The sequence below is a fragment of the Narcine bancroftii genome, chromosome 8 (assembly GCF_036971445.1).
Source record: "Narcine bancroftii isolate sNarBan1 chromosome 8, sNarBan1.hap1, whole genome shotgun sequence".
NCBI lineage: Eukaryota > Metazoa > Chordata > Chondrichthyes > Torpediniformes > Narcinidae > Narcine > Narcine bancroftii.
Window position 1 is genome coordinate 28,376,846 of NC_091476.1, and position 25,352 is coordinate 28,402,197.

Here is a 25,352-nt window from a genome sequence, read left to right on the forward strand (position 1 = left end):
TCCTGAGTTTCCTTACAGAAATTAAACAGTTGATTGCTGATGTTCTTGATCACCCATGAGTTTGCTGGATATCAAAACCCAGAGTGGATATCAAGGTCTTTGCTTTTGGAAGGGAAGGGAGAGTAATAGAGCACAGTTCTTTCACATCTTTTGGCAGATGAAAGAATTCAGAATTTACATTCTCCTTCAACTCTGAAAATCTATGTTGCAAATATAGGAAAGTTAAGTCAAGCTTATTGTCATCAGATTGCACAAGTACAACCCGACAAAGTGGCGTTGTCCGATGATGGTCCTGACTCTGATACTCCTGTATCTCTTTCCCAACAAGAGTAGCTGAAAGATGCTGTGTGCAGAGTGGAAGGGGTCCTCGATAATTTTACACACCCTCTTCAGACAATATTCTTGGTAGATCATGTCGAATGTGTGGGAGGGAGATTCCAGTGATTCACCCTCCCACTCTTATGGTTAATCCGATCTATTTCTCTGAAGCAACCATACCACACTGTGATGCAGCTGGCCAGGATGATCTTGATAGAGATCATAAAGGTTCACATGATGATGACAGTAGCCTTGCCCACTTCAGTCATCTCAGGAAGTGGATTCGCACAATAGGTCACATGTTAAGTGAACTCCAAGGAACAATGCTCTTCACTCCCTCCACTACAGAGTTGTTGACATGTAGTGGTGGGTGGTCATTCCTGGTCCTCCTGAGGTCCACAATCATCTCCTTCCTCTTGTCCACTTTGAGAGTGTGATAGTACAGATTCTATCACCAATGTGTACATGTACAGATGGTAGTGTAGGATGACTGTGATTGGCTGAGAGTGTAGCCACACCTACTGGCAGGTCTTAAAGGATTGCTCCTAGCCAGACCAGGTCATTCTGGACTAGTCGACCTACATGTGATATACTCGTCTTTTAGTTATTAAAAGTCTTGGTTTGGATCAACAAATCTTTGGTTCTTTCGACGCGCTCTACAGAGAGTCACGCTGATACTCTTGTACCGTATCATGAGATTCCAACTCTTTTCTGTAATACAACTTATAGTTGTTGTTGATGAGGTCAACCACTGTTGTGTCATCTGTAAACTTGATGGCACTGTTGAAGCTGGATCTGGTGATGCAGTCATGAGTCAGGAGTGGGCTGAGGTCAGAGCTGGTATCAGAAGAGATCTAATCGTGTGGGATTAGGGTAACTGCGGGAGTGGGGGGGGAGGTGCACAAACCACTGTTCGAGAACTCACTTGGGGGAGTGGGGGTTTGGTATGCAATTGTAAATTAAAACTACAGTCTTTCAATCAATGAGATTTTCCACCACTGACAAGTGTCCATTAGGGTAATGAGGAACGTGGCTTTTGATTTAATCAGTGTTTGTTTGTTGATTCTTTTAATATTGTCTCCGGTGACTGAAATTCAGAAGAGAATGATTTTCCATGGGATCCGTATGGTTTGTGTAGATTCCAATAAAGATTGCTGGATCTGTTCCCATGTGTACAACACACATCCCCCAGACTTTCTCAATCCACACTTGCCCAAACGTGCTGGCAGCTACTGAGAGTTTTTCATTTGTCTTTTTTTTGGCCCTGTTGACAGCCTTTGTGAATACGTTATGGTTAGGAGTGTCAGTCTCTCAGGTATCTAGGGGCTCACAGGCAATCCCATTCATGTCCCACTCGAGATGATACATGCTCTCGCAACCAGAGCCTCTGAGCTGACTTTTCCCACGGCCTGCAGCCCCCTAGTGACATTAGTGCTGTGGGTGGGTTGGGGGGGACACCATAACTCATTTGGGGAGGCATGGCCCACGAATGCCCCCCTCCCCACCCCTCACCATGACACTGAGTCTGCCTGAGGTACACCAGGGCTCAGCATGACTGTTTGACATTTTGCTACTGACCCAGATAGTCTTTCCATTTGAAGTCCAGAATACAGTTACGCAGAGAGGTGTTGAGTCCCAGCAAGATCAACATCTTAATTCCCCACTGGGGAATTAATGTATTAAATGCCAAGCTGAAAAAGTTGTAAAATTAATATTTAAAAAATAGGTTTATTTTTATTTCTAATTATGTTGCACCAGGAACTTCAGTCTGCATAAATGCCAGTTAAGTTCATTATATTGATTTTATTTAAGTACTGATAGCCATCTGTTAGCTGCACACTTTGCTGAATTGACTGTGAATCTCAAATTTTGCAAAATTCTTCATTGTTATTGTCACAGAATGAAGAAAAAATTAAACATGCTTTTGTGACCAAGAAAAGAAAGAAGAGAATCAAGTTTTCTGGCACCAATCTGAGTTTGTCTCAAACACCGAGGCTCTTGTGTGCAAGTGTTTCGTCCCCAGATACAACTAACAATACTCTTGTATCATGCAAAGAGAGGAGTGAGAGACATGATGGAAATGCCCCTCAGTCGAATAATTCTCACCAAGAAAATAAGAACACACCGATGCCAAACTCTGTGAACAAAGGAGTTACAGGTACAATCCTTCCATAGCTGGCAGCACATCAAAAGCATTGAAATCAACATATTAAATCAAACTAAATCTAAATGGAAAACTAAAGCTGCAGGATAAGATTGACTTGGATGTATTTTCCTCCTGGAATTTTCCAAGATGAACAATTGTTTGAAATTTGGAAACATGAGGATGCTTGTTGTGATTTTGATTTGTTGTATATAACTTACTAACTTTTCATTTTATTGCTAAATAGTACTCCATAACCATAGCCACAAATGACATCCGCTAGGATTTACAAACTTAGTGTACAACCCTTTCTCTCTGCTCTACCACGGTTGAAGACCCTATCCTTCTCCCAAGCCACTGTTCTACTCTCCATGTGAATGGTCCTACTGTCACTAAGTTCCAATGTGAACTATTCAGTCACAGCTGGGGAAATATCTGAACTAACTTTCAGATTAATTAATTAAGGATGCCGAATTTACTTTTCATCCACCAGATAAGTCCCTTTCCTTGACCAATGCTTCAAAGTTAACTAGGTTGACTGTCTTGATCCCTATTGGGTCCTCAGCAAATGTTATTTAATTGCAAGACCTCAATAATATGTACTCTTTCCTCTGTTCAAACCCTTTTCCATGTTTTTGTTATTATCTACACTGAATGATTTCAGTGTTCCCATAGTAACTCACCAGTTTCTCGCTCTCCATTAATTTTGGTGTACCAGTTCTACGACGGACATCAAATCCCAAGGACACACTTATGATGACCACGCTAAGTTAGAAATATTAAGACTGATCCACAACTACCAACAGTTTTAACCTTTTTTAAATCCTGGTTTTCCAGTCCATCCATGGTTTTGCTCCTTAACCCCCTCGAATTTGGCCACACTTCTTGTGCGGTGTGGCCAGGCACAATACAAATGCCATCTACAAATTTGCAAACGACACCACGGTCGTCAGCAGAATCACAGACAGCAGTGAGGAAATTTATCTGGGTTGAGTGATGTTACAGCAACAACCTCGCACTCAATGTTAGCAAAACTAAGGGACTGACTATGGATTTCAGGAAGGGGTAACCCGGAGAATACAAAACGTGGGGTCAGCAAAAGGAAAGGGTTAAGAAGTTCAAATTCCTGGATGTCAACAGCTCTGGAGATCTCTCCTGGGGCCTCCTTGTCAATACAATCATGAAGAAGGGTTGCCAGCAGCTATTCCTCATGAGAGTTTGAGGAGATCTGGTATATCACCAAAGAATCTCACAAATTTCTACAGATGTACCATGAGGAACATTCTGATTGGTTGCATCACGTCTGGTATGGAGGTGCCAATGCACAGGACAGGAGAAAACTATGGAGAGTTGTGAACTCAGTCAGCCCCAACAGTTTTCACTCCATTAAGGACATCAACAAGAGCGTCTCAAGCAAGCAGCCTCTATTCTCAAGGACCCTCACCATCCAAACCTATGTCCTACTCTCACTGCTTCCATTAGGAAGGAGCCTGAAGATGAAAGGGTAACAAAACTGTTCCCTGCCCTTTGCCGTCAAGATTTCTGAATAGAGAATAAACACGACCTCGCTTTTCTTTTGCACCAATTTTTTTTTAAATGTAACATTGCAATTTTGCACCTGTAACACTCACAAAACAACAAATTTCACAGCATCTTCATGACAAATTCTAACTGGGGTCATGTAATTGTTAAGTTTGAAGCAGATAATGGGTAGAAGTAGTTTATTTCTGATGACTGACTTTTAAGTTAATTGATGTTCATTTTTTTTAAGAAGTTCATTGATATTCATTGTTGTTTGTCTACATTTATTGGATCCCTGCCTAAACGACCTTCAATTCAGTGTGTGTCCTCTGTTTAAAGTTCAGTGAAGGGAGTGAACAAATATCAACATAACAGTGAGAACCTACATTGCATGTTGTAAATGTTTATTATTAATAACATCATCTTATCAAAGTTCAACCATATAATTGTCATATTTTACTCTTTGGTTTATAATACATTCCTGATGAGGTTTATTTACATTGCCACTCGGTTGCACATCAAAGGCGTAAAATAACACCAGAGTCGAAATACTGTGAACTAATTACATTTCTAAAAGGTGGGAATAATTTGAAATTAATAGATGATGAAAATGTAATTATTTAATAATATTTAAAAGCATTGGAAAAATCTTCCATGCAGTGTGCCCCATTTGGATTTAAGCTAATAAGATTTTATTTTATTTCATATCTTTGAAAATCCGGTTTAGATTCTGAAAAGACAAATAAGGGGAAGAAATCAAAGAAAAAGTGCAAAAACAAGATCAAATCTGCTGACTCCGAAGATGATTTTACCAGAAATATGGATTTAATGGCTCCTCTGGGTAAGGGCCCAATATGTACTCAAAGGTCCAGCTGTTTAATTTAAATTTCTGATATCTTTTGGAAAAAATGAATCAAGTATGTGACCTGCAACTCTTATTAGGCCATTAGATATAAAAGAACCCATTTTTGCAAATGATGACTGAAACCTTAGTTAAACTAGTGGGGAATACTGGGATATAGGATCTTCATTAGTGACTCTCTGATGGCAATGCCTTCCTAAAGATTTAATTGGCAATGTGTGACTCAAATTGTAAATGAGTTGTAATAACCAGGAGGTCTCCAAATTTATTTTCCAAACTTTCCTCAGCTTTCTGATCTCAGGCAAGTGACTGATGTTGTAATTGATTTTTAGCTCACCTGGATTGTGTGAATAATATTCAAAAATGTTCATCATTTTGCTGATGCACAGATCTATCATTTAAACCTTTGCCATCCTTGGCTTTGACTCATGTTTTTCCTCTAAAGCACACATGTCAAACTCTGGCCCGCGGGCCAATTTGGCCCGCAAGATCATTTCAAAAATGTATTAGAGGTGGCCCGCCCTGCAGCGAGAGCCGATGCTGTTTTTTGGTAATGTCACCCCCACCATCCTCCCCCTTCATTGCACATCCTTCCCCATTGTAACACGAGAAATTGTAACACGAGAAGTCTGTCGATGTCATCAGCCGGCAAGCCAGTTGGAAGGCTCCCCGCACAACCAGTCACTTCTCCCACCTGTCGAGCGGTGCGGTGGATGGGCGAGCGCCTGTAATTTCCTGTCGGCGCGACGGACATGGCAGGCTGCGCGCGGCCCCCGGGCAGCGCGAGCCCCGCGCGACTGGCACCAGACGGCCCTTCCACAGCGCGAGCGCACTTCTCCTGGTCGCCACGGCCTTCAGCGCTTGCACCCGCGCGGACCCCAGGGACGGCTGGTTCGGCCCTGCACGTGAAGAGAGAGATGGTGGCTGTCCGCAAAGGCTGATCGGCAGCGCGCTGGGCCTGAGTGGGTGGGTAAGCAGGGGTGGGCAGAGGGTGCAGGTGAGGAGTAATGGGCAGGGGAAGTTATGGTGGTGCGAGGGGCAGTTAGAGGGAGGGATGAGTAGAATGAGGGGTGGATAGGGAAGAGGTAAAAGGGGAGGGGCAGGGCGAGTAGGGGAGGGGTGATTAGAGGGTGAGAGACAGGTAGAGGGAGGAACAGGTTGAGGGGAGAGGCAGTAGAGGGGCGTGTATAGGATGGGGTGGGTAGAGGCAGAGCGAGTGGAATGAGGGGTGAGTAGAGGTTGGGTAAAGGACTGGTCAGGTAGAGGGATGGTGGGTCGAGGGTGAATAGAGACCTTGAGCCTGAGGAGTGAGCAGGAAATGCTGAGTCCTGATGCAGGTCAAAATGGACACAGCCTGTGAATGCTGACTACATCTCCACAGGGACCAAATATGTTTCCCTCAGGTCAAGCAAAGGGTGAACTTGAGCTACCTACTCCTGACCTGTAACATTATCCTCCTAAAGTTATATCCTAAAGTTTAACATTACATATGTTGAAAGAAGAGAAAACATGCAGATGTTGTTGAAAATTTTCAATAAGTATTTAGTTCGGCCCTCGACTTAGTCCAAGTTTTTAATTTTGGCCCTCCGTGAATTTGAGTTTGACACCCCTGCTCTAAAGGCTCACATCCTCATTCAAAACTCCAATTTACATCACATCCCATACAATGACCTCCTTATTATCACCTCCTTCACCAAGTTTGATTATTATCATCTAACTCAAGTGTCCTCTCTGAAGTGATGGTTAGATGATCACACTGGTTAGTAAACAAGCAAGATGGTGCTTGGTGCTGTCATACAGCAGTCACTAAAACCCTTGAATACTGGCATTCAGGCCATAAATATCATCCCTGTTTATTGGGACTCCACAATGACTAAGGAGTTGACTTTATTTTGCCATTTTTGCAGCAGTTACCCATATCTGGTTTGTCCCATACAGTTATAATTTGCATACCTTCAACATGTACAAGTCAAATTCTTTTGTTGGGCAGGCCAGCAAAAGTGAGATTCAAATCAGGACATTGGAATTAATGCCACACTGCACAGAAACAGGCCCTTTGGCCAATCACAACCATGCTGATCACTCAGCATCTGCAGCCTCTTGTGTTTTTAACTCTTCCTCTAATTTTATCAATGCACTTCTCTTTAGCCTTTAGCCAGCAATATCTGGAAGTCACTCTCTAAAGATCTCTGCCTCTCCAGCTCTCTGTTAATTTAAAATTAACTAATTTATCATTATATTTCCAATCTTTGTATGGTTTTGTAAAATGCCTTCATAATATGTTTAACTTTAGGAAGAAAAATATATGTAAATTAATATGTTTGAAGTCTTATTAATTGATTTTAAAGAAAAATGTTCATTTGTAAATAATTGCCTATATGAACAATAATGGCTATCATAAAAATACATTGCACTTTAAAAGTAATTTACTATTTAAAGAAAGAACTTAACATGTTCTTTTGGCAAATCCAAGATTTTTATATTATTCATAGCGTCAATTAAGTCATCAAGGAAATTGACTGATAGGCTCTGCTAAAACAGGTAAGTAAATTTCACTGCAAGTTAATTGCAAATAAATCTATGAAATGAAGATTCAAGACTTTGCTTTGGATTTTGATTAGCATCAGACTTCCCCCAGGCAAGTTAATTTTTCATCTCATCTACCTGTAGAGGAATGAAGTGAAGATCATTTTAACAGCTTAATTAACCCTACTGTTTTCAGAGGGGTTGAGATTGTGTAACCTAGAGCTATCCTAAGGTGAGAGGCAAAAATTGGATGCTGAGCCATTTCATGAAGATATTCAGGAAGGGGTGAGAAATTAAGGGTAAGGAAGGTATAAATTAAGCTCAATAGAAACCTAAAATGCTAGAATTATTCTTGGTCAGAGATATGTGGTGAGAGATAATGTTTAGTGTCAGGCATTCTTCATCAGCATGTAAAAATGAGAAGATGGGTATGTTTAATGTGCAGAAAAAGATTGGGTAACAGTAAGCAGGGAATATCTATGGTAGAATGAGACTAAATTTGTCAAGGTAGCAATTATTTCAAAACTGATAATTGAATACCATATGGAAAATTGAAATTTATTGAACCAAATATACATCATATCCAGAGAAGGGAGGGGGAGGGAGATCTGAAATTGTTAAATTCAACATTGTCTTTATTGCTGCAATATACTGAACTTAAAAAATGAGGGAATTAGAATAATGAAGGAGAATTAAGGTAGTGATCAGAATGGAAATGGAAAGTAATTGATGATTGGATTCATGGACAAAACTAGGGATCTTCAAAGCAATCACTCAATTCTCAGGTTTTAGCTCCAAAATTGTGCATGTATAAGCCTGACTTTTGATCCAGCAAAAGAAAAAGAATTAATTCTGTTCAGACCCCTATGCAGAGCATGAGAATTAAACACAAGTTAAAAGACAGGAGAATTGCCAATTATTGTGAATATCAAACTAACTCAATATTATCGTCCAGATGTTCGTTGAGACATTAGGGGATCTTGTGTAAAACAATCACCCATTACACACTGTACAGATCTGCAGTTATTAGTTGGATTCCAGAAGAGAATGCATGGGCTTGTCTGTTGCAAACATTAATACTGCGAGTATAATTAAAGTCTGCACACAAAAATGTTTCATCTTCCCATTTGGTGCCTTGACTCCTGGTCATAAATAATTTCATTCACTTCAAACAATATAATTGCATGTAACTCAGGGAACAAGACAGAAGACTAGAAATTTAAAAGTAATTTATTTGTTTTAAACAGAAACATCAAATTCCTGTGTAGAGCTGGTCTGCCCAAGTCCACAAGAAATTGCAGAGGATTGTGGCTCAGGTCATCAACAACTCCCCCTCCCTCCCATCAACTCCCACTGCAACTCGTGCAGTTTTGGAAAAGTACCAACATGTTTAAAAACTCATCCCATCCCAGCCAAACTCTCTTCACTTCACCTTCATCCCCCATTAGAAAGAAGGTACACAAGTATGAGACCACACACCACCAGATTCAAGAATAGATACTTTCCCATTATTATCAGACTCCAAATAAAGCTTACAAATCCATTGGAATTCTTTGAGGAGATAACAGGAAGAACAGCAAAGGAAAGTCAGTAGATATTGTTTCCTTGGATTTTCAGAAAGCCTTTGTCAAAGTGCCACATATGAGGCTACTAAGCAAGATAAGAGCACATGGTGTGATAGAAAAAGATATTTGCATGGACAATAGATTAGTTGACTGGCAGGAGGCAGGGAATGGGGATAAAAGGGCCATTTCTGGTTGGCTGTTGCTGACCAGTGGTGTTCCACAGTGCTCAGAGTTGGAGCCACTTCTTTTCATGTCATATGTTAATGATTTAGATGATGGAATTCGTGGCTTTGTGGCTAGGTTAGTGGACAATACAAAGATAGGAGAAGGGGCAGGTAATATAAGGACTTGGCTTAGGAAATTAGACAACAAAATAACGGAAAATGGAAACACCTTTAAAAATACAACAGTGGTACATAGAAATGAATAAGTGTATTCCATTAGAAAAAATTACCTAAGAGACAAATACGCTTTATTTGAACAAATTTGGCGACCACCAATTTCAAACCTCCATCTCTTGATGTGACATGTTATATTTAAATAAATAGTCAAGCATAATATATTCGGAGAGCACGATTTCTCTTTTCTTCTTTTCCTTTTTTTTCCATTTGCTTTTTCTTGCTTTAAGTTAAGTGAGGGGTGGGGAGGGGAAAAAAAGAAAATGTCACTCTGTACATACTAATATCGAATATGTGTATATATTGTTACTGATGTGGTTCACGGTGAAGTGTTAAATTAAAAAAGACCATATAACAAAATAAAATAACAGATGGATTTCAGTGTAGAGAAGTGTATAATTTGAAAGTATAGCCTATTTTCTGAATGGGCAACTCATTCAGAAATTGGAGGAGCAGAAGAACTTGGGAGTTTTCATGCAAGATCTCCTAAAGTAGAGTTGGTGCTAAGGAAGGCAAATGCAATGGCAACATTCATTTCAAGAGGGATAGAATATAAAAGCAGAGATTTAATGTTGAGGCTTAAGGCACTGGCTATACTGCACTTGTGTATTGTGAGCAGTTTATTAAAGGAAGGATGAATTGGCTTAGCGATGATCCAAAGAAGGTTCACTAGAATGTTTGCTGGATTGAAAGATCTATCAAATGCCAAGCATTTGGTGGCTCTGGGTCTGTATTTGCTGGAGTTTTGAAGAAAGAGAGGTGTTTCCTCTGGTGGGAAAGTCGAGGATCAGACAGCACAGCTTCAGGATACAAAAATGTCCCTTTGGAACAGAGATGTGGAGGGATTTCTTTACCTATAGGATGGTGAACCTATGGAATTCAGTGCCATGAATACTGTAGAGGCTAAATTGTTAGGTATATTGGATTATTGGATCTCTTGAATAGGAAGGGCATCATGGGGAGACGGCAGGAAAATGGGGTTGAAAAGGATAGTAAATCAGTCATGATGGAATGGTGGGGCAGATTCGATCAGCCAAATTGCCTAATTCCACACCTGTCTTTAGGTCTAAAATTAATTTGACTTGGTTCTGTACCAACCCATATTTGCAACTCTGTACTTTTGTATTGAAATTTAACTTTGTTCCTCTATGTATGGGATATCTACTGATCTGCTCATAAAACAATTGCATTTTCTTACATGTGACGATAAACCTGAGCTTGAATTTGAAAATTTAATTTTAATAATTCAAAGGATGCAAGAGACTCCACAGTCTTGTGTACTTTTGCTTCTAATCAGTTTGTTTCCTTTCTGTTCTTTTTTAGATCTCTACAGAAAAGCATTCCTTGCATTAAAGACCAGACCTCGAGCTAACAACTAAACAATTAATTCAACAAATATTTCAATAAGCTGGGGTCTTCATTCACTTACATTGGAACAGTTATTACAGTCATTGGAAGTCCATGCTTTCTCGTAGGTCTTTGTGCATGGATAGGTCAGTAGAAGGTTGTCAGTCAACACATTAAGTTTTCTTTCTGGTAGCATCTCCAGAAAATATCAAAAAAATATGAAAGTGAGTAATCAATATCCATAATTTGTTTTATTTTTGATGCTTGACAGAGGCTTGAGAGATCCTGATCCACAAGTAGGTTAAGTTTCTTTTGTACACAATGCTATGCTGTCTTTTCCTTTTTATGTCTTGAATACATTTACATTCTTTGTTACTTGTCAAATATCCTCATAGAAAAGATGTGATCTTTTCCATAAATTGTAATGTTGAAGAAAGGTACTTTAATGTCCACTGGTGTCTCAATTTTTCTTTAATCTAAACTCAAAGTCTGGGATAACCCACATAGAAAAGATGAAAAGTAGGTCATTACTTTCTCAACCTACAGATGGGATTGTGAGTGATTTATAATTTAGCCCCTCTCACCAGATCCTGGTCCTATTGATTACTCACCAATCTCAGATTGAAAATTTTTGAGCAAGATTTGAGACAGTTCCACCTTTCTACCAGTCACCCTTTAAATCAAAGTTTCCTTGCCGTAACTCTGGCATCAGTGGAAGAGTTTATTTCCACGTTATACAGACTTCTTTTAAAGCCATAATAATAGCAATCAAACCTCAATTTTACCTCCTTTATTATGAATAATACACGACCAGTTTCTGTAAACTCTCCTTGGAGCCTTGTCAGCAGTGCGATAAATATTCATTGCACTCTTCAATCCCAATAATGTTTTATAAAGTGTCTAGAACTGCCAATAATACTCCAGCTGTTTCTGGTTTTGTAAAGCTCGAGGAAAATGTCCTCATTTTTATTATTCTGTTGTAGGTTGCTAATATCCCCTCAGTGAAGAGACCTCTCTGGATTTTTCATACCTGTCTGCCCCATATTTAATGATCATTACAAATAGACTCTTAAATCTTATTGGAATTCCATGTTCCTATCTCTTTGTAGGTTAAATAATAGAATTTTTTTTCCAGTCCACATTTTCACATATTTCACTCATTAATTTCATCTATTATCACAATAAATTTAGACCCTGATTGACATTTGGGCTGATCCAATTCTGTAATGATGCCATGTAAAAGTTATAAGTAAAATCAAGGCTCAGATCTTAATCCTAAAAAGTTTTTTGTGGGCTAAACAAAACTGCATTTTATATATCCCTCTTCGTAATTAATATGCTTAATCGGCTAACAATAGAAACATTGATACGAGAACAATATGTTCAGAACTCTTCATTTATGCAACATTTAGATCACTTGTTATTTATTACTGTGATAACAGACTCTCAGAGGAATGAGGATTTTTTTTTACTTGGTCAGCGATTGTTTCTGAATCAGGGATTATAGTTTAAGTCCCAGTGAACATATAATTTAGATGGAGATTCTAGTTCAAAAGGGGAATGTGCATAAATTTATTTCTAAGATGTATTTATATTCCAAAGTGAGGGCTTAAAACTGGGCCTACAAAGGTCAATGGAGAGATGGGAGTTGGACTTGGGTACAACAAACAATGAAGAATGGTGACAGGACCTGTGTCTGGACAGTGTGATGGGGATTGTCAACACCAGATTCAGGATGGTGCAGTATAATTTTCTGCACCAATTGTACCTTACAACTCAGAAATTACACAAATCAAAGTCTGAGATTTCAGAAAGGTGTTTTAGATGTGGTGTGGAGGTGGGAACTTTTGTCCATTCTACCTGGCTGTGTCCTGATGAGACATTTTTGGGAAGACTTGCGGGATATTCTTTAAAAAATTGCAAAAGTAGATTTTTCACAGGATACGGAGCTATTCCTCTTGGGGGATATTGAAGAAGTGCAGCTTAGAGTTACTAAATTTCAAATTTAATTTGTGAATGTCGCTTTGGTGGCAGCCAGGAAATGTATAGCAGTTTCGTGAAAGTCCGACTCCCAACTAAATACCAGACAATGGAATATGGAAATGCAGAGTTGCATCCTCCTGGAGAAAATAACATATAGACACATTCATCAGAATATGGCGACCTTACTTGCAGCATATTGGTACTCAGATCGATTGATTTTCCCCCTTTTAAATAGGGATCACTTTTAGTTGTGAAACTTTGAAAACCAGGGAATCTCTTCTCTATTGTCCTTCATGCATCAACACCACCACGTTTTGTTGCATTTATTCGAGATTGGCTCATATATTTGACCACATTTCAAAAAATACTTTTCCAATTTAAAGAATGATTAAAATATCAATGTACATCTCTCACTCACCGAGAAGCTGCTTGGATGTTCCTCTTTCAATCAACTAAGTAAAAGTCCTAAAATCCTGACTTCTTTGGTCGGTCCAGTTTTTCAGATTTTCTGAATTCTCGGGCAGTACTTTTAAAATTCAAATTTAAGGAGAATAAACAAGTAAATTTTGATAGTCTATTAAGGAAACATTTTTTTCATATAAAATACAAGTACAAAAAAACAAATAAATAATTTTTTTCTCACATTTCCGCAACTTCTGTGTGGTCACTTGTTGCCGCTGTGTATCTGTGGTGCTTACACTTGCATGCGTAGAAAAGCCAAGAGTTTTCAAAAAGTCCGGATTCTCGGGTGGTCTGGTTTTCTGGCATCTTGATATTTGAACTGTAGTAACATTTGCCTCTATATATCTTACTTCATGGTAGATTAACTCTAATATAAAGGAATTCTGTTTTTGTGAAGGAAATTAAAACCAAGAAAAAATGGCATTTTAATTTTGTGGTTAGATTGAGAGAAAGAAACAGAAAGCAAGGACACTGCAAATAATTAAAATAATTTACCTTGGTCGTATTTTGGATTCTAAATACTGATTTTTGACACTGATGACCTGAATTTATGGAGAATTCCTGTTGTCTGTGAAGACTAATAGGTTAACTATAATCATCTATTGAAATGCAGAAATTTTGAGGTGCTTCCCCCTTTTAGCTCTGGTCTCATCTGCCCCCTGCTCTTATATTTTAGTTTTCCTGGGAGGTTTGCATAAGCATTTGGAGGTTGATCACCATTAAATGCCCTAATGTTTCACAATTTATTTGAATAAGCATATTAAAATGCTTATTGATCTGTTCATATAAATAAAGGAATGGATCCTAATATGTACATGATTGGTTTTCTTGAGTAATTTCTAGATCTTCTCCAACATCTGGCAATTTGACAGAGTGTGACCTCCACTGAACATTTGTGCATTCTGTGCTGGTGTTCTTTTATACTTAAATATTCATCTGTACACAAAAGCATGTGCAGCACCTAATGAGAAATATGTTACTCATAATCAGGAAGATTTAAAATATTCTAGATTTAGTTTAATGCAGTTATATGATTAAAATTGAAAGAATTTATTCAGAAAATTGTGTCAGTAAATCAAATAGATGTGTATTGCACAAAACTTAAAAAAACTTACACAATTACCAGCTATTTCCTTATACGATCAAAGATCAGTTAATTTGATCTCAGAAAGCAGAGTGCATCAAACAACATTTTTTAATTTTAATAGCTTTAGAATACTTCCGTAGGCAGATTAGTCAACCCAGATGGCTCTGACTGGAAGAACTAAGTGGAGCCTAGTAGGACAAAGGGCCTTTGGGTTCCAATTTCCAAACTCCACCCACAAGTCTGCTTTGATAGCCATTTTCCAGGCTGATAAGCTGTCATATTTGTCAAAAAGTAAAGTAATTATACTTAAAGGTTATTAAAAATTAATTTTGTTATATATAAAAATACATTTTATTTTAAATGGACAGGTACATGTATAGGTTTAGGAAAGGCACTGTTACTGTAGTAATTACAGCACCAGTGACCAGGGTTCGAATCTGGAGCTGTCTGTACATTCTCCCTGCATCTGTGTGGATGTCCTCTGGGTACACCGGTTTTCTCCCACCTTCAGAAAATATATATTTTTGAAGGGGTGGGTTGTAGGTTAATGATGGTATTTGAGGGGCATGGGACAGAAGGGCCTATTACTATACTGTACATCTATATAAAAAAAAAAGTTTTGAGAGAGAGAGGAAGGAAAATGCAGGCAAATGAGACTAGCTCTTGGCATCTTGGTTCTTATGAACAGGTTAGACTAAAGGGCCTACTTCTGTGTTATGTAACTCCACCATTCTATTTTTTCAATTTCCGTCCCAATGCAGTTAAAAACGGGAGTTAATAAATAAATAAAAGTTAACCATGAGGTAAAAGGTTTTGTTTTGAGGTTATTATGCCTTTCACTTTTTATATATCGATACTGTTTCTTTTAAAGCTTCCTAGTTCATATTGCAAATTGCAGAGATGTTCCTCCCGAAAGAATGCTTAGTTTACTGCCTAAAACATTCTGAACTTTAAATAAATGGGAGGGGAGGTAGGGAGGGTGGGATGGGAAGAGGGAGGGAGGGGGGGGAGAAAACGACACTGTATATATTTGAAAAGGAAAATGTATGTTTCTTGATCATTGTGGTTTATAGTGTGAAAAATAAAAAAAATTAATAAAAAAACAATTAAATGGAGATGTCTTTATCTGGATAAGAGGTAGAAAATGTGCACCTTGGGGCTTCTTTCACAATAAGGCAATAAGGTCACTGTTCTCAATCTTTAATTGGACTTTGGATCTTTCATGTTTTTTGATTTGTACTTCCTTATGGTGAGATTTGAATTGTAAAATGCCCTAAAGTAAAAGTAAACTTCATGTGTAATGTTTTATCTCTGGTGTTTTATACTTATTTTGCTGGAGCCTGACGTTTTTTAATGTTTTGTTTTAAAAAAAAAATCCATACATATAATTAATAAAGAACAATAAATGTTTAAAGCTAAAATAAAATGTCATTCATTACATGATGGTTATAACCCATCCCCTTCCCTCCCTCCCCAACCCCACATCCTCAAATATTTTTTATATTTATAAAAGAAAAAAGAAAAAGAAAAATAGTTTCATGGATTGTTCGGAGTATCACTTTCCAACACACAGGACTTCAACAAAGTTTATATGATCAATTTAAGGAAGAAGATGGACACAGGTCTTCAGAGGCTGGAAGAACATTTTTTATGTATTTATACCTAAAATTTGCATGTACAGGCCCTAAATTCACAAAAAATGTAGCATATTTATTTTTCAAATTATATGTAATTTTCTCTAAAGGGATACAGCTTTGAATTTCTGCATTCCATCTTTTCATACCTAAATGTGAATCCAATTTCCAAGTTACTGTAATATCTTTCCTTGCCACTGCTAATGGTATTTTTACAAATTTTGTTTGATTTATTGATAATTTCAACTGAGGTCTTGTTCCTTCGATATTTCTCAATCTGGGTTTAGTGGAAATACAATCACCATAACTTGTTCTAAAAATGTCCCTAAATCCACCCAAAACAGTCTTACCTTGGAGCATTACCAAGATGAATGCAAGAAAGTACCTATCTCTTCATCACTCCTAAATATTGATTTGATGTGGCTGATTTCTGAAATTTATTCAAAATGAATGCCACAATTCAGAATCATTTAAAGTGTGAAACATTTTCTTGGATAAGCATTTCTAGGCAATTATAATACAAGAGTGCAGGCAATAGGGGTAAATAGCTATTTCTTGCACTTAGGGATATCTAGGATCCCAGTGACCTGTATTAGAACCACTATATCTTTTGACATGCATTTATTCACTAAGTTTGGATCCATGGGGACAGGTTTGCATAGAACTTTATGAGCCAACAAATGAAGACAATAAACATGGAATTCTGATGAACAGTTGGGTGAAATGCAGAGATGTGAAGTGACAATTTGATAGGGAGAATGAGATAAGGTAGCACAAAAGGTTCAATTTTGAAGTGGGTGCCATGCCATTCAATTAGATCATCACATATTATTGGTTTCAATTTTACTTTTCTGCCTTATGTCCATAATCCTCAAATTCTTTGCAGTCTGTTTTGACTATATTTAATGAATCCAAATAAATCACAGTAATTGTAATTAGAGCATAGATTTCCTCACCTCCAAACCACAATCAGTGAAAATTGGTAAGAACTTCTCTTCCACAATCTTCATCAGTACTGTAGCACCACAGGACTGTGTTCTTAGCCCCCCTGCTCTACTCTACACTTATGACTGTGTGACTTGGTATGACCATCTACAAATTTGATGATGATACCACAGTAGTGGGTTGTATAAAGAATGGGGATGGGTCAGCATACAGGATGGAAATTGAAAACTTAGCTGAATAGTGCACCAACAACAACAACCTTGTCACCAAATCTTTAGGTTCTTTGGAGTCACTATCTCGGAAGATCTTTCTTGGACCCAACACAAATGGTATCATGAAGAAAGCATGTCATCACCTCTATTCCTCAGGAGTTTGCGAAGGTTTGGTATGACACCAAAAACCCTGAGAAATGTCTACAGAGGTGTGGTGGAAAGTGTGCAGACTGGCTGCATCACAGTCTGGTATGGGAACATCAATACCTCTGAGCAAAAAGCCCTCCAAAAGGTAGTGGATACAGCCCAGGACATCACAGGTAAAACTCTCCCCGCTATTGAGTAAATCTACAGGGAACACAGCTGTCAGAGGGCAGTAGCAATCATCAAAGACCTAAACCACCCAGCACACACTCTGTTCTCACTGCTGCCATCAGGAAAGAGATATAGGTGCCACAAGACTCATACCACTAGGTTCAGGAACAGCTGCTACCCTGCCACCATCAGATTCCTCAACAAAAACTCAATCAGAGACTCTTTTAAGGACTCTTACTTGTGCATTTATTGATTTTCTTTTGTCCTCTATTGCAAAGTCAGTTTGTTTACATTCATTAACTGTTTACATTTATTTCATTTGTTTACATGCTCACGCTGTGTACAGTTTTTTTTTGCACTACCAATCAGTGGTAATTCTACCACGCGCGCAGGAAAAAGGAATCTCAGGATTGTATGTGATGTTATGTATGTACTCTGTATGTACTGTGACAATAAATCTGAAATCTTAATCTGGCAGTTTTAAAGTCAGAACATTCCAAAGATTCAAGATTGAATTTATTGTCATGTAATAAAAACAATGTCATATTAAACAAAATTCTCTTTAGTCTGCCATAAGACAAACAGATGCACCATCAGCAGGAATTGCCCGAAGCAACTCTTACAGTCAGAGAAAAAGAAGCAAAAGAGAGTCCCCTCAGAGTCCCTGAGTGTCTGAAGATTCACCTCCAGAACTTCCACAGCCCCTGCAGCTACACCATCAACATCCCTAGCTCAAGATCCAAACCTCGGACACAACCAGGAAGTTTTTAGCGCCCTTGGCACCATCTCGCATCCCAGTTCCTATACCTGGTGCCCCTTCAGCCAGTCTTAAGCCAATATCCAACAGTCCACCGCCTGGAATAAATCCATTGGCCACAGTCACCAGCAGCCTGCAGCCTGCATGGGTTCCTTGCCTCGACTCTCCAACAGCTGCCATCTGTGTGCTTCTTCAATAGCAGAACCTCTTACTGGCCTGCCATGGTGGTCACTCTTCCATGGGTCATCTCTTCTGCTTCTCCTTCTCAAATGGGGGGTGTGCCAGTCTGCTACTCCCCCAGAGTCTGCATCCCCTCAAGGTTGCTGCCAATCATAGGCAAACTTGGACGCAGACCCTGCGGTCACAGTATTTTAAAACTTAAACTGTTAGCTTCATTAACAGGCCAGTTAATGCCTATACAGAGCTGATAGCTGTCGGACTAGGCAGATGGACCCCAAGGGAATTCTGCGTCTCTGCTTTCCACAAGTCCGCACCAGTGGCCATTACAGCAGCTCCGGCAGTGCCGCCATCTTGACTAACATCAAAAGTCCCGGAGAAAAGAAACCTTCCTCATCTCAGTCTTAAATAGAGGCCCTTTTATTCTAAAATTATGCACAGACTCCAGATTTCAAAGAAAGGTTCCTCACAGAACCTATCCTGTAAAGCCTCCTCTGAATCTTATACTTCAATAGGACAACTTCCCATTCCAAATAGGTCTTCGCTATTGATGCAAGTGATATCCCTGATACAGCCTCAGCCAAGTTCTTATCAGCTGAAAGCATAGGGTTAGTCACGCAGGCAATCACCATTGTCTTAAGTAATGAAAAAGGAACTGCAGCAATACTTCTGTCCCAATTAATTGGATTTTTAAAATAATAGCTTTAACAATAAAGACACTATTATAAATCTTGATATCAAATTCTATGGAAAGAGCATGAACTATGGAGTTTGCAAAGTACCTACCGATATGGCTAGACTGTTTTCTCACCTTTGGACATGTTTTAGGAGAAGCAAAAGTAAAGATCCAAACAAGCCTTCTGCTTAGAGTCATAGGGAACAAGAGTAGAGATCCTAAAAAAGCCTGAGTTAACCTTGATGTACTCCAGTGGAGGGCTTTGTGCACCTATATCAGTAGTACCTGAACCAAGAATACACATGTGCAGCTGAAGCTACTACGTGTATTTTTAACCAGAGAACTAAATTCAAAGCCATCGTCTAGTTTAATACACATGCAAGGATCATAATCCCCGTGATATTAGATGGGAAGACACTGTTCAACATTTTTACCAGTCGCATCTCTACAAATTCATCCACTGTAGGAAGCAAGGGACGTCAAAATTGCTTTTACAATGAAAGTCAGTTTGGGTTAAATAAGGAGGAACAATGGAGGCCTCAATGGCACAACTTTATCACAACCAGTGACTTTATTCCTGACAAAGCCATACCAGTACCTGGATGGTCTGGAGCTTCCAGCCAATATATTTTTAAAACATGAAGCTTATGCAAATGACCACTATCTACACTGAAGAAAACCCAAATCAACACAAGAAGTGATTATTGCAACAAAAGCTTGATTTATGAAAACATAGTGGCACCAAACTCTGCCGGCTAGCTCAAAATCAGATCAATGTATAACTTGCAGTCACTGGACATAAAATAGAAATACAGCTGATTGGGATTCTCTGGGCCTAGTGTAGCAGATTTATTTTCTATCAAAGGGTACATATTCCTGAGTAGACATTAATAGAGAATTTTTCACCAGCTGCATAGGATTGACCTCAGCAATGTGTTCATTTAAGTGTTAAATAGTGACCTGCAGGTGCAATTTCTAGCCCGGTTATAAACATTATATGTAACTTGGTTGGAATGAACTATAATAGCTTCATAAAAATTTATGATCTTGTTGGGAGTGGTAGTCTTAGACTAACAGCAAACACTCAACAATCCATTTTTTTTAAATCCCGATAAAGCCTAGTGGAAATATACGACTGTGTTTTGATTTAAAACTGAAATCCTAACCATGGTTCTTCCCCACATTACATTTCCAGTTGTTTTGCTGATGCTGGTTAGTACTTCCATTGAACAAACTTTGGAGACTCTATCTACAGACATCACCACCGAAAGCAATGTAGAATCAGGTCAGTACGCTACTAATATCAATATTATAGGTGGAATGGGCATGGTTAATGTGGCAAATGCTCCTTTCAGGAGTAGCTTATTCATATGGAGATATTTCAGAATGTGAGAAATAAAAACATAAATATTCCATGGGTTTTATTGAACTAATTTCTTTTTCATCACCTCCACCTTTGGTGTTAACGAGCAGGATGACAGAAGCAAAATTCTAGAATATACTCTTAAAATCTCATCTGAGTTCTATAGGGATCATAGGATTTCAATTACTGCCCGCGCGTGTAAGTGTGTGTAGACACACACACACTGTATATATTTAAAAATATTAATTTAATGAGGTTCCCACTTAGGGCAAGAAAGTCAATCGAGCTGAAATGATTCTGATAACAATGAGTGGCAAATAGAATTTCTTGATTTTAAACTGATCATATTTTTACTGGACAGAGGTAGTTAAAATCCAAACTCCAATCTAAAATGCATAATAAGCCTCTGCAGCAACATATCTTGAGGTTGGGAATTCATATAATAGGGTTAATTGGAATATAAAACATACTTATTACAATATACCTCGTTTTAGCAATCCAGTCCCATCTCTGCTATCAACAACATACCAGCTAGAAAAATAAGATATTGAATTTTAATGGCTATGCAAATTATGAGTATTTTTATCTTAATCTTTGTCATAGGAATAAAATGAGCTTCATTAGCTTAAAGAATCACAATGGGAATGAAAATTTTAAAATATTGAATGGATGAATAACAGTCAGCTATTTTGTTATGGGCTACATAATCAACTAGTAGCCTATGTTCCCAAACATTTCAAGTTAATACATTTATGAATTGTGAAATGATTCACAACTTGTGAGCAAGTTATTTTTCTGTTCCCAAATAGTCCTTAATTCAACTTTTATTATTATTTTTCAGAAAATTGCAAAAATATTCAGGACTATGAACCATGTTTAAAGAACACATGCCCAGAGAATATGCCTTGTTACTGTAATGAGGAGAAAGAATACTGTCGGTAAAAACATATTTCAAGACATATCGATAATTAAATTTTTAATGTTATTAATCCTCACTGTTCTTCTTAACAAAGATATGCTGTTTCACCATTAGATTATTTAGAGTCAGATTTGCAATATATTTGGATTGTACTTGAGTAAGATTTTGTTATAAATATCTAAATGGCATATAGATTATTAATCTACAAATTAATCAACAAATTTAAAGCAAAGATACATCTTATGATTCACAAATTGCCACGGCTCAGACCTCTACCATTAGCCATGCAAAAATTAAATTTTGCACCTAATTACCTCCTTATTTTCTTGACATTATTGCTTTTGTACATTAATTGTCCATTCTACTCACCACAGATGAATAATTAATGGTAGAAATATTTTTTCAATAACAACATAATTCGTGACAGTTATCATTGTCTCTTATCCAGAAAGCAGGCAGTTAGAAAAGTAGAAATGGTTCCCTCCAACGTGATAACTGTTCAAAGAAAATTAGAAAATATTTCATGTTAAATTTATTTTTTTCCATGCCTTTCATTTCATTTTTATTTCCTTTCTTCTAATCCAACTTTTTTTCTCCTCATTTTATCCCCTTTTCCTCATTGAATGTTGAAGTTCTCTTCTGTTTATTTCTCATTCCTTAAATATTAGGGATTGAAGACTCACATGTTTGGTACGTTGTTCGGAAGCATCCTTGTATACCATTGATCAATTCAAGTAGCATTGAAAGAGTAAAATCCTTGTAACTAATGGGACACACCATAAGCAAACCCGAGCCCATCTTTTTTATTGCTGAATGAAATATGATATAGTAATTATATTAATATTCATTTTCCTGAGCTTGTCCAGTTTTAAGACTCTTAATGACATCCATCATTCACAGTTATGAATGGCGTCCATCACTCAGTTATGCATCTTTAGTCAAAGTCATTGGATTTTACTATGTCCAAGAGGTTGTCACTGCAGCAGTGAGTCATCAGTGCACCACTGCAAATTTCAATAGTATAATGCATACATATGGCTGAGGTCTGAGGCCAGGTATGGTAGCATGAGAGGGGTAAATGGATGAGAAACACCCACAGGCCAAGGATTGAATGTGAGTGCATGAAATTGGGAGACAAGTGAAGTTAATAATAAATATGGTTAGGGGATGGTGACCTCCCTGGGACTGAAGAACTGGGGGGGGGGGGGGCGGTTGAAGAAAGCGTAAATGTCTGAGGGTTGTTGGAGGAGATTGGATAGGTACTGGAGTAGAGAATGTGTTGAAGGGGCAGGATCAAGTAAATGGCCCAGCATTGAAATTGAGGTAAGGGTATGGACTTGAGAAATTTAGAAACTTCAGGGGCCAGATCTCAAGGGTTACAAAAGCTGGATTAAATAAAAACACCAAAATGTTGGAGGAACTCAGTCAGTCTTTTCAGCGTCCATAAAAAGCAAAGATATATTGCCGATACTTTGGGCCTGAGTGCCTTCAAGGAATAAGAACTTCTTTGAAGAAGGGCTTAGGCCCAAAATTTCGGCAATTTTTTTTGCTTTTTATGGACACTGAAAAAACCAGCTGAGCTCCTCCAGCATTTCGGTTTTTTTACAATCACAGCATCTGCAGACTTGCGTGTTTTATAAAGTTGGGTTATCAGGGACTGCCCCTCTGAAGGTCAAGGAAAATGAACAAAGGTGGGGATATATGTATAAAATTGGGGCCCTAAGGGAGGAAGTCAGGTGACCAAAATCTGCCAAAAATATTGGCTCCCCCCTCAGCAACCTAATCTTGCAATGCTTCAAAAAGACCATATGTCATTTCATATTGTGATAGTACAGATTCTATCACCAATGTGTATATGTACATATGTACAGATGGTAGTGTAGGATGACTGTGATTGGCTGAGAGTGTAGCCACACCTACTGGCAGGTCTTAAAGGATTGCTCCAAGCCAGACCAGGTCATTCTGGACTGGTCAACCTGCTTGTGATATACTCCAGTCTTTTAGTTAATAAAAGCCTTGATTTGGATTAACAAGTCTTTGGTTCTTTCAACACGCACTACACATATACAAAAAAAAAGGAAATTATATCAGGTACACAGGGGTTAATCATTACAGGAAATGCTTAGTTAGTATTAGAGTGATTGAAAAGACTCTGGGTAAAGTCATTTTTTTCAGTATGACACTATTCACTTAAGTTGTGAATGTAGTATAGTGACATTAATGCCAACTGTTAATTTTCAGATTTGTTTCACAAGCTTCTTCTCATGAGTCTTTACTTCCCATAAATTGAAATGAATAATTTGGGATATCTACCTGAAATAAACTCGTGAGCAAAAAACAAAATTCCTCAACATATTATCATTGATTGGTACATGATGATTTACTTCTAATTTGGAGTCTGCAGCACATACATATATTTGTAATGCATTGGCCATTATAAAGAGAAGGGCACTAGCATAAATAACATCATCATCTGAAGAAAATAAGCAAAGTCGGAAAGCCACGGCGTCAAGCATGGATGCAGTTTTAAAAAGTATGTTCAAACATTCAGCAGCAGGAAAGAAAATTGAAAACAGCACTATTTAAAACATCAATAATTATTTATAGCAATTTGGAGATGATTGATTTTTATGAGAATTTATTACTTCCAGTTTTGTTCTTAAATTCTGCAGGGAATATTATACCAGAAGCTGGTAGGAAATGTGTTGACTTCATGGCATAAGCAAATTCCTGTAGCTAGACAGGGAGAGTAAGCAAATGGCGGGTAAAGCAATATAACCATATAAATGAGGGGAGAGGTGAAGGTTTCATAGCAGGCAGCCATATTCATCCTTTGGTTTTAGGGCATAATATTTCTGCCTGAACCTCAGTGAGAAACCTGCATGGGGTGCCTGTAATTCAGTCAGTATTTCCTAAATAAGATGTCATGCATGCTCCAGCCACAATTAAACTCATGGCCCTGAGGCAGAATGCAATGGTAAGGGAACTATTTTCTTAATGTGGCCAGTGAATAAACTTCGCAGGATAAACACATTGAAAGAGGCAAATTATGAGAAGTAGGTATTACACAAATGCAACAAAATGGCAACAACTTTCACTTCAATAACATCTTTTACTTGACAAAGGGTACACATCTTCTTCTTTGGCTTGGCTTCGCGGACGAAGATTTATGGAGGGGGTAAAAGTCCACGTCAGCTGCAGGCTCGCACTGTTAAATCATTTACTATTTTGTAAGCCAAAGGACAAATAATTTAAAAAAAAATGTTCTTTGGTTTAAGAGTACCAGTTGAGGAGGGAAAATTAGTGAGGTGGAAAGGAAGGAAGGAACTGCACTTTAGGCAACTGGATACACAAATGCTAAAAGAGCAGCAATTCAAAGTGGAGGCATATAGTGACCACAAAGCTGTGTCGATGTTTCTTTTCTTTGGCTTGGCTTCACGGACGAAGATTTATGGAGGGGTAATGTCTACGTCAGCTGCAGGCTCGTTTGTGGCTGACAAGTCCGATGCGGGACAGGCAGACACGGTTGCAGCAGTTGCAAGGGAAAATTGGTGGGTTGGGGTTGGGTGTTGGGTTTTTCCTCCTTTGTCTTTTGACAGTGAGGTGGGCTCTGCGGTCTTCTTCAAAGGAGGTTGCTGCCCGCCGAACTGTGAGGCGCCAAGATGCACGGTTTGAGGCGAGATCAGCCCACTGGCGGTGGTCAATGGGGCAGGCACCAAGAGATTTCTTTAGACAGTCCTTGTACCTCTTCTTTGGTGCACCTCTGTCACGGTGGCCAGTGGAGAGCTCGCCATATAACATGATCTGGGGAAGGCAAGTTTAAAGTGGCACATGGCCATGAAGGAATTTGAAAACAAGAGTACAGTAAAAGAAAAATCTTTTCTGTTGCAAATTTTTTAAAAAAATAAGTTTTTGGACAACAAAGAATCACACCACAGATTGTTCTGTTAATGCGTAAGATTTAGGTTGAGATAACAGGACCATTTTAAAATAATTTCCTGTAATTGGCCCATAATGTTCTGCAGTACTTTACAACTGTTTGGACCTTTTAGTTTGGTCTTCCTGGCCAAAACTTATCCCAAGCCACATTACCAAAAGAAATTGCTGAGTATTTTGAATATATTCTGTTTTCTTTTACATTC

The 25,352-nt window shown here is 38.3% G+C and overlaps 1 protein-coding gene and 1 long non-coding RNA gene across 3 annotated transcripts in view; one reads left to right on the forward strand and one right to left on the reverse strand.

The window, feature by feature from the left end:
• The window catches only part of LOC138741981 (ADP-ribosylation factor-like protein 13B), a 35,210-nt gene extending 28,183 nt beyond the window's left edge, over positions 1-7,027 (forward strand). Inside the window, exons 7-9 of the mRNA XM_069896178.1 lie at positions 2,218-2,476; positions 4,710-4,823; positions 6,993-7,027. Of these exons, the coding sequence (XP_069752279.1) occupies positions 2,218-2,476; positions 4,710-4,823; positions 6,993-7,027 (408 nt within the window). The remainder of the gene's footprint in view (positions 1-2,217; positions 2,477-4,709; positions 4,824-6,992) is intronic.
• A 1,660-nt stretch (positions 7,028-8,687) lies between these two features.
• Positions 8,688-25,352, reverse strand: part of LOC138740562 (uncharacterized) — a 53,078-nt gene continuing 36,413 nt past the window's right edge. For both annotated transcript variants that reach the window (XR_011343001.1, XR_011343002.1), the window contains 5 exons: positions 21,580-21,705; positions 13,307-13,508; positions 13,082-13,189; positions 10,763-10,876; positions 8,688-9,556 (listed from right to left, as the gene is read on the reverse strand). This is a non-coding gene — a long non-coding RNA (uncharacterized lncRNA). The remainder of the gene's footprint in view (positions 9,557-10,762; positions 10,877-13,081; positions 13,190-13,306; positions 13,509-21,579; positions 21,706-25,352) is intronic.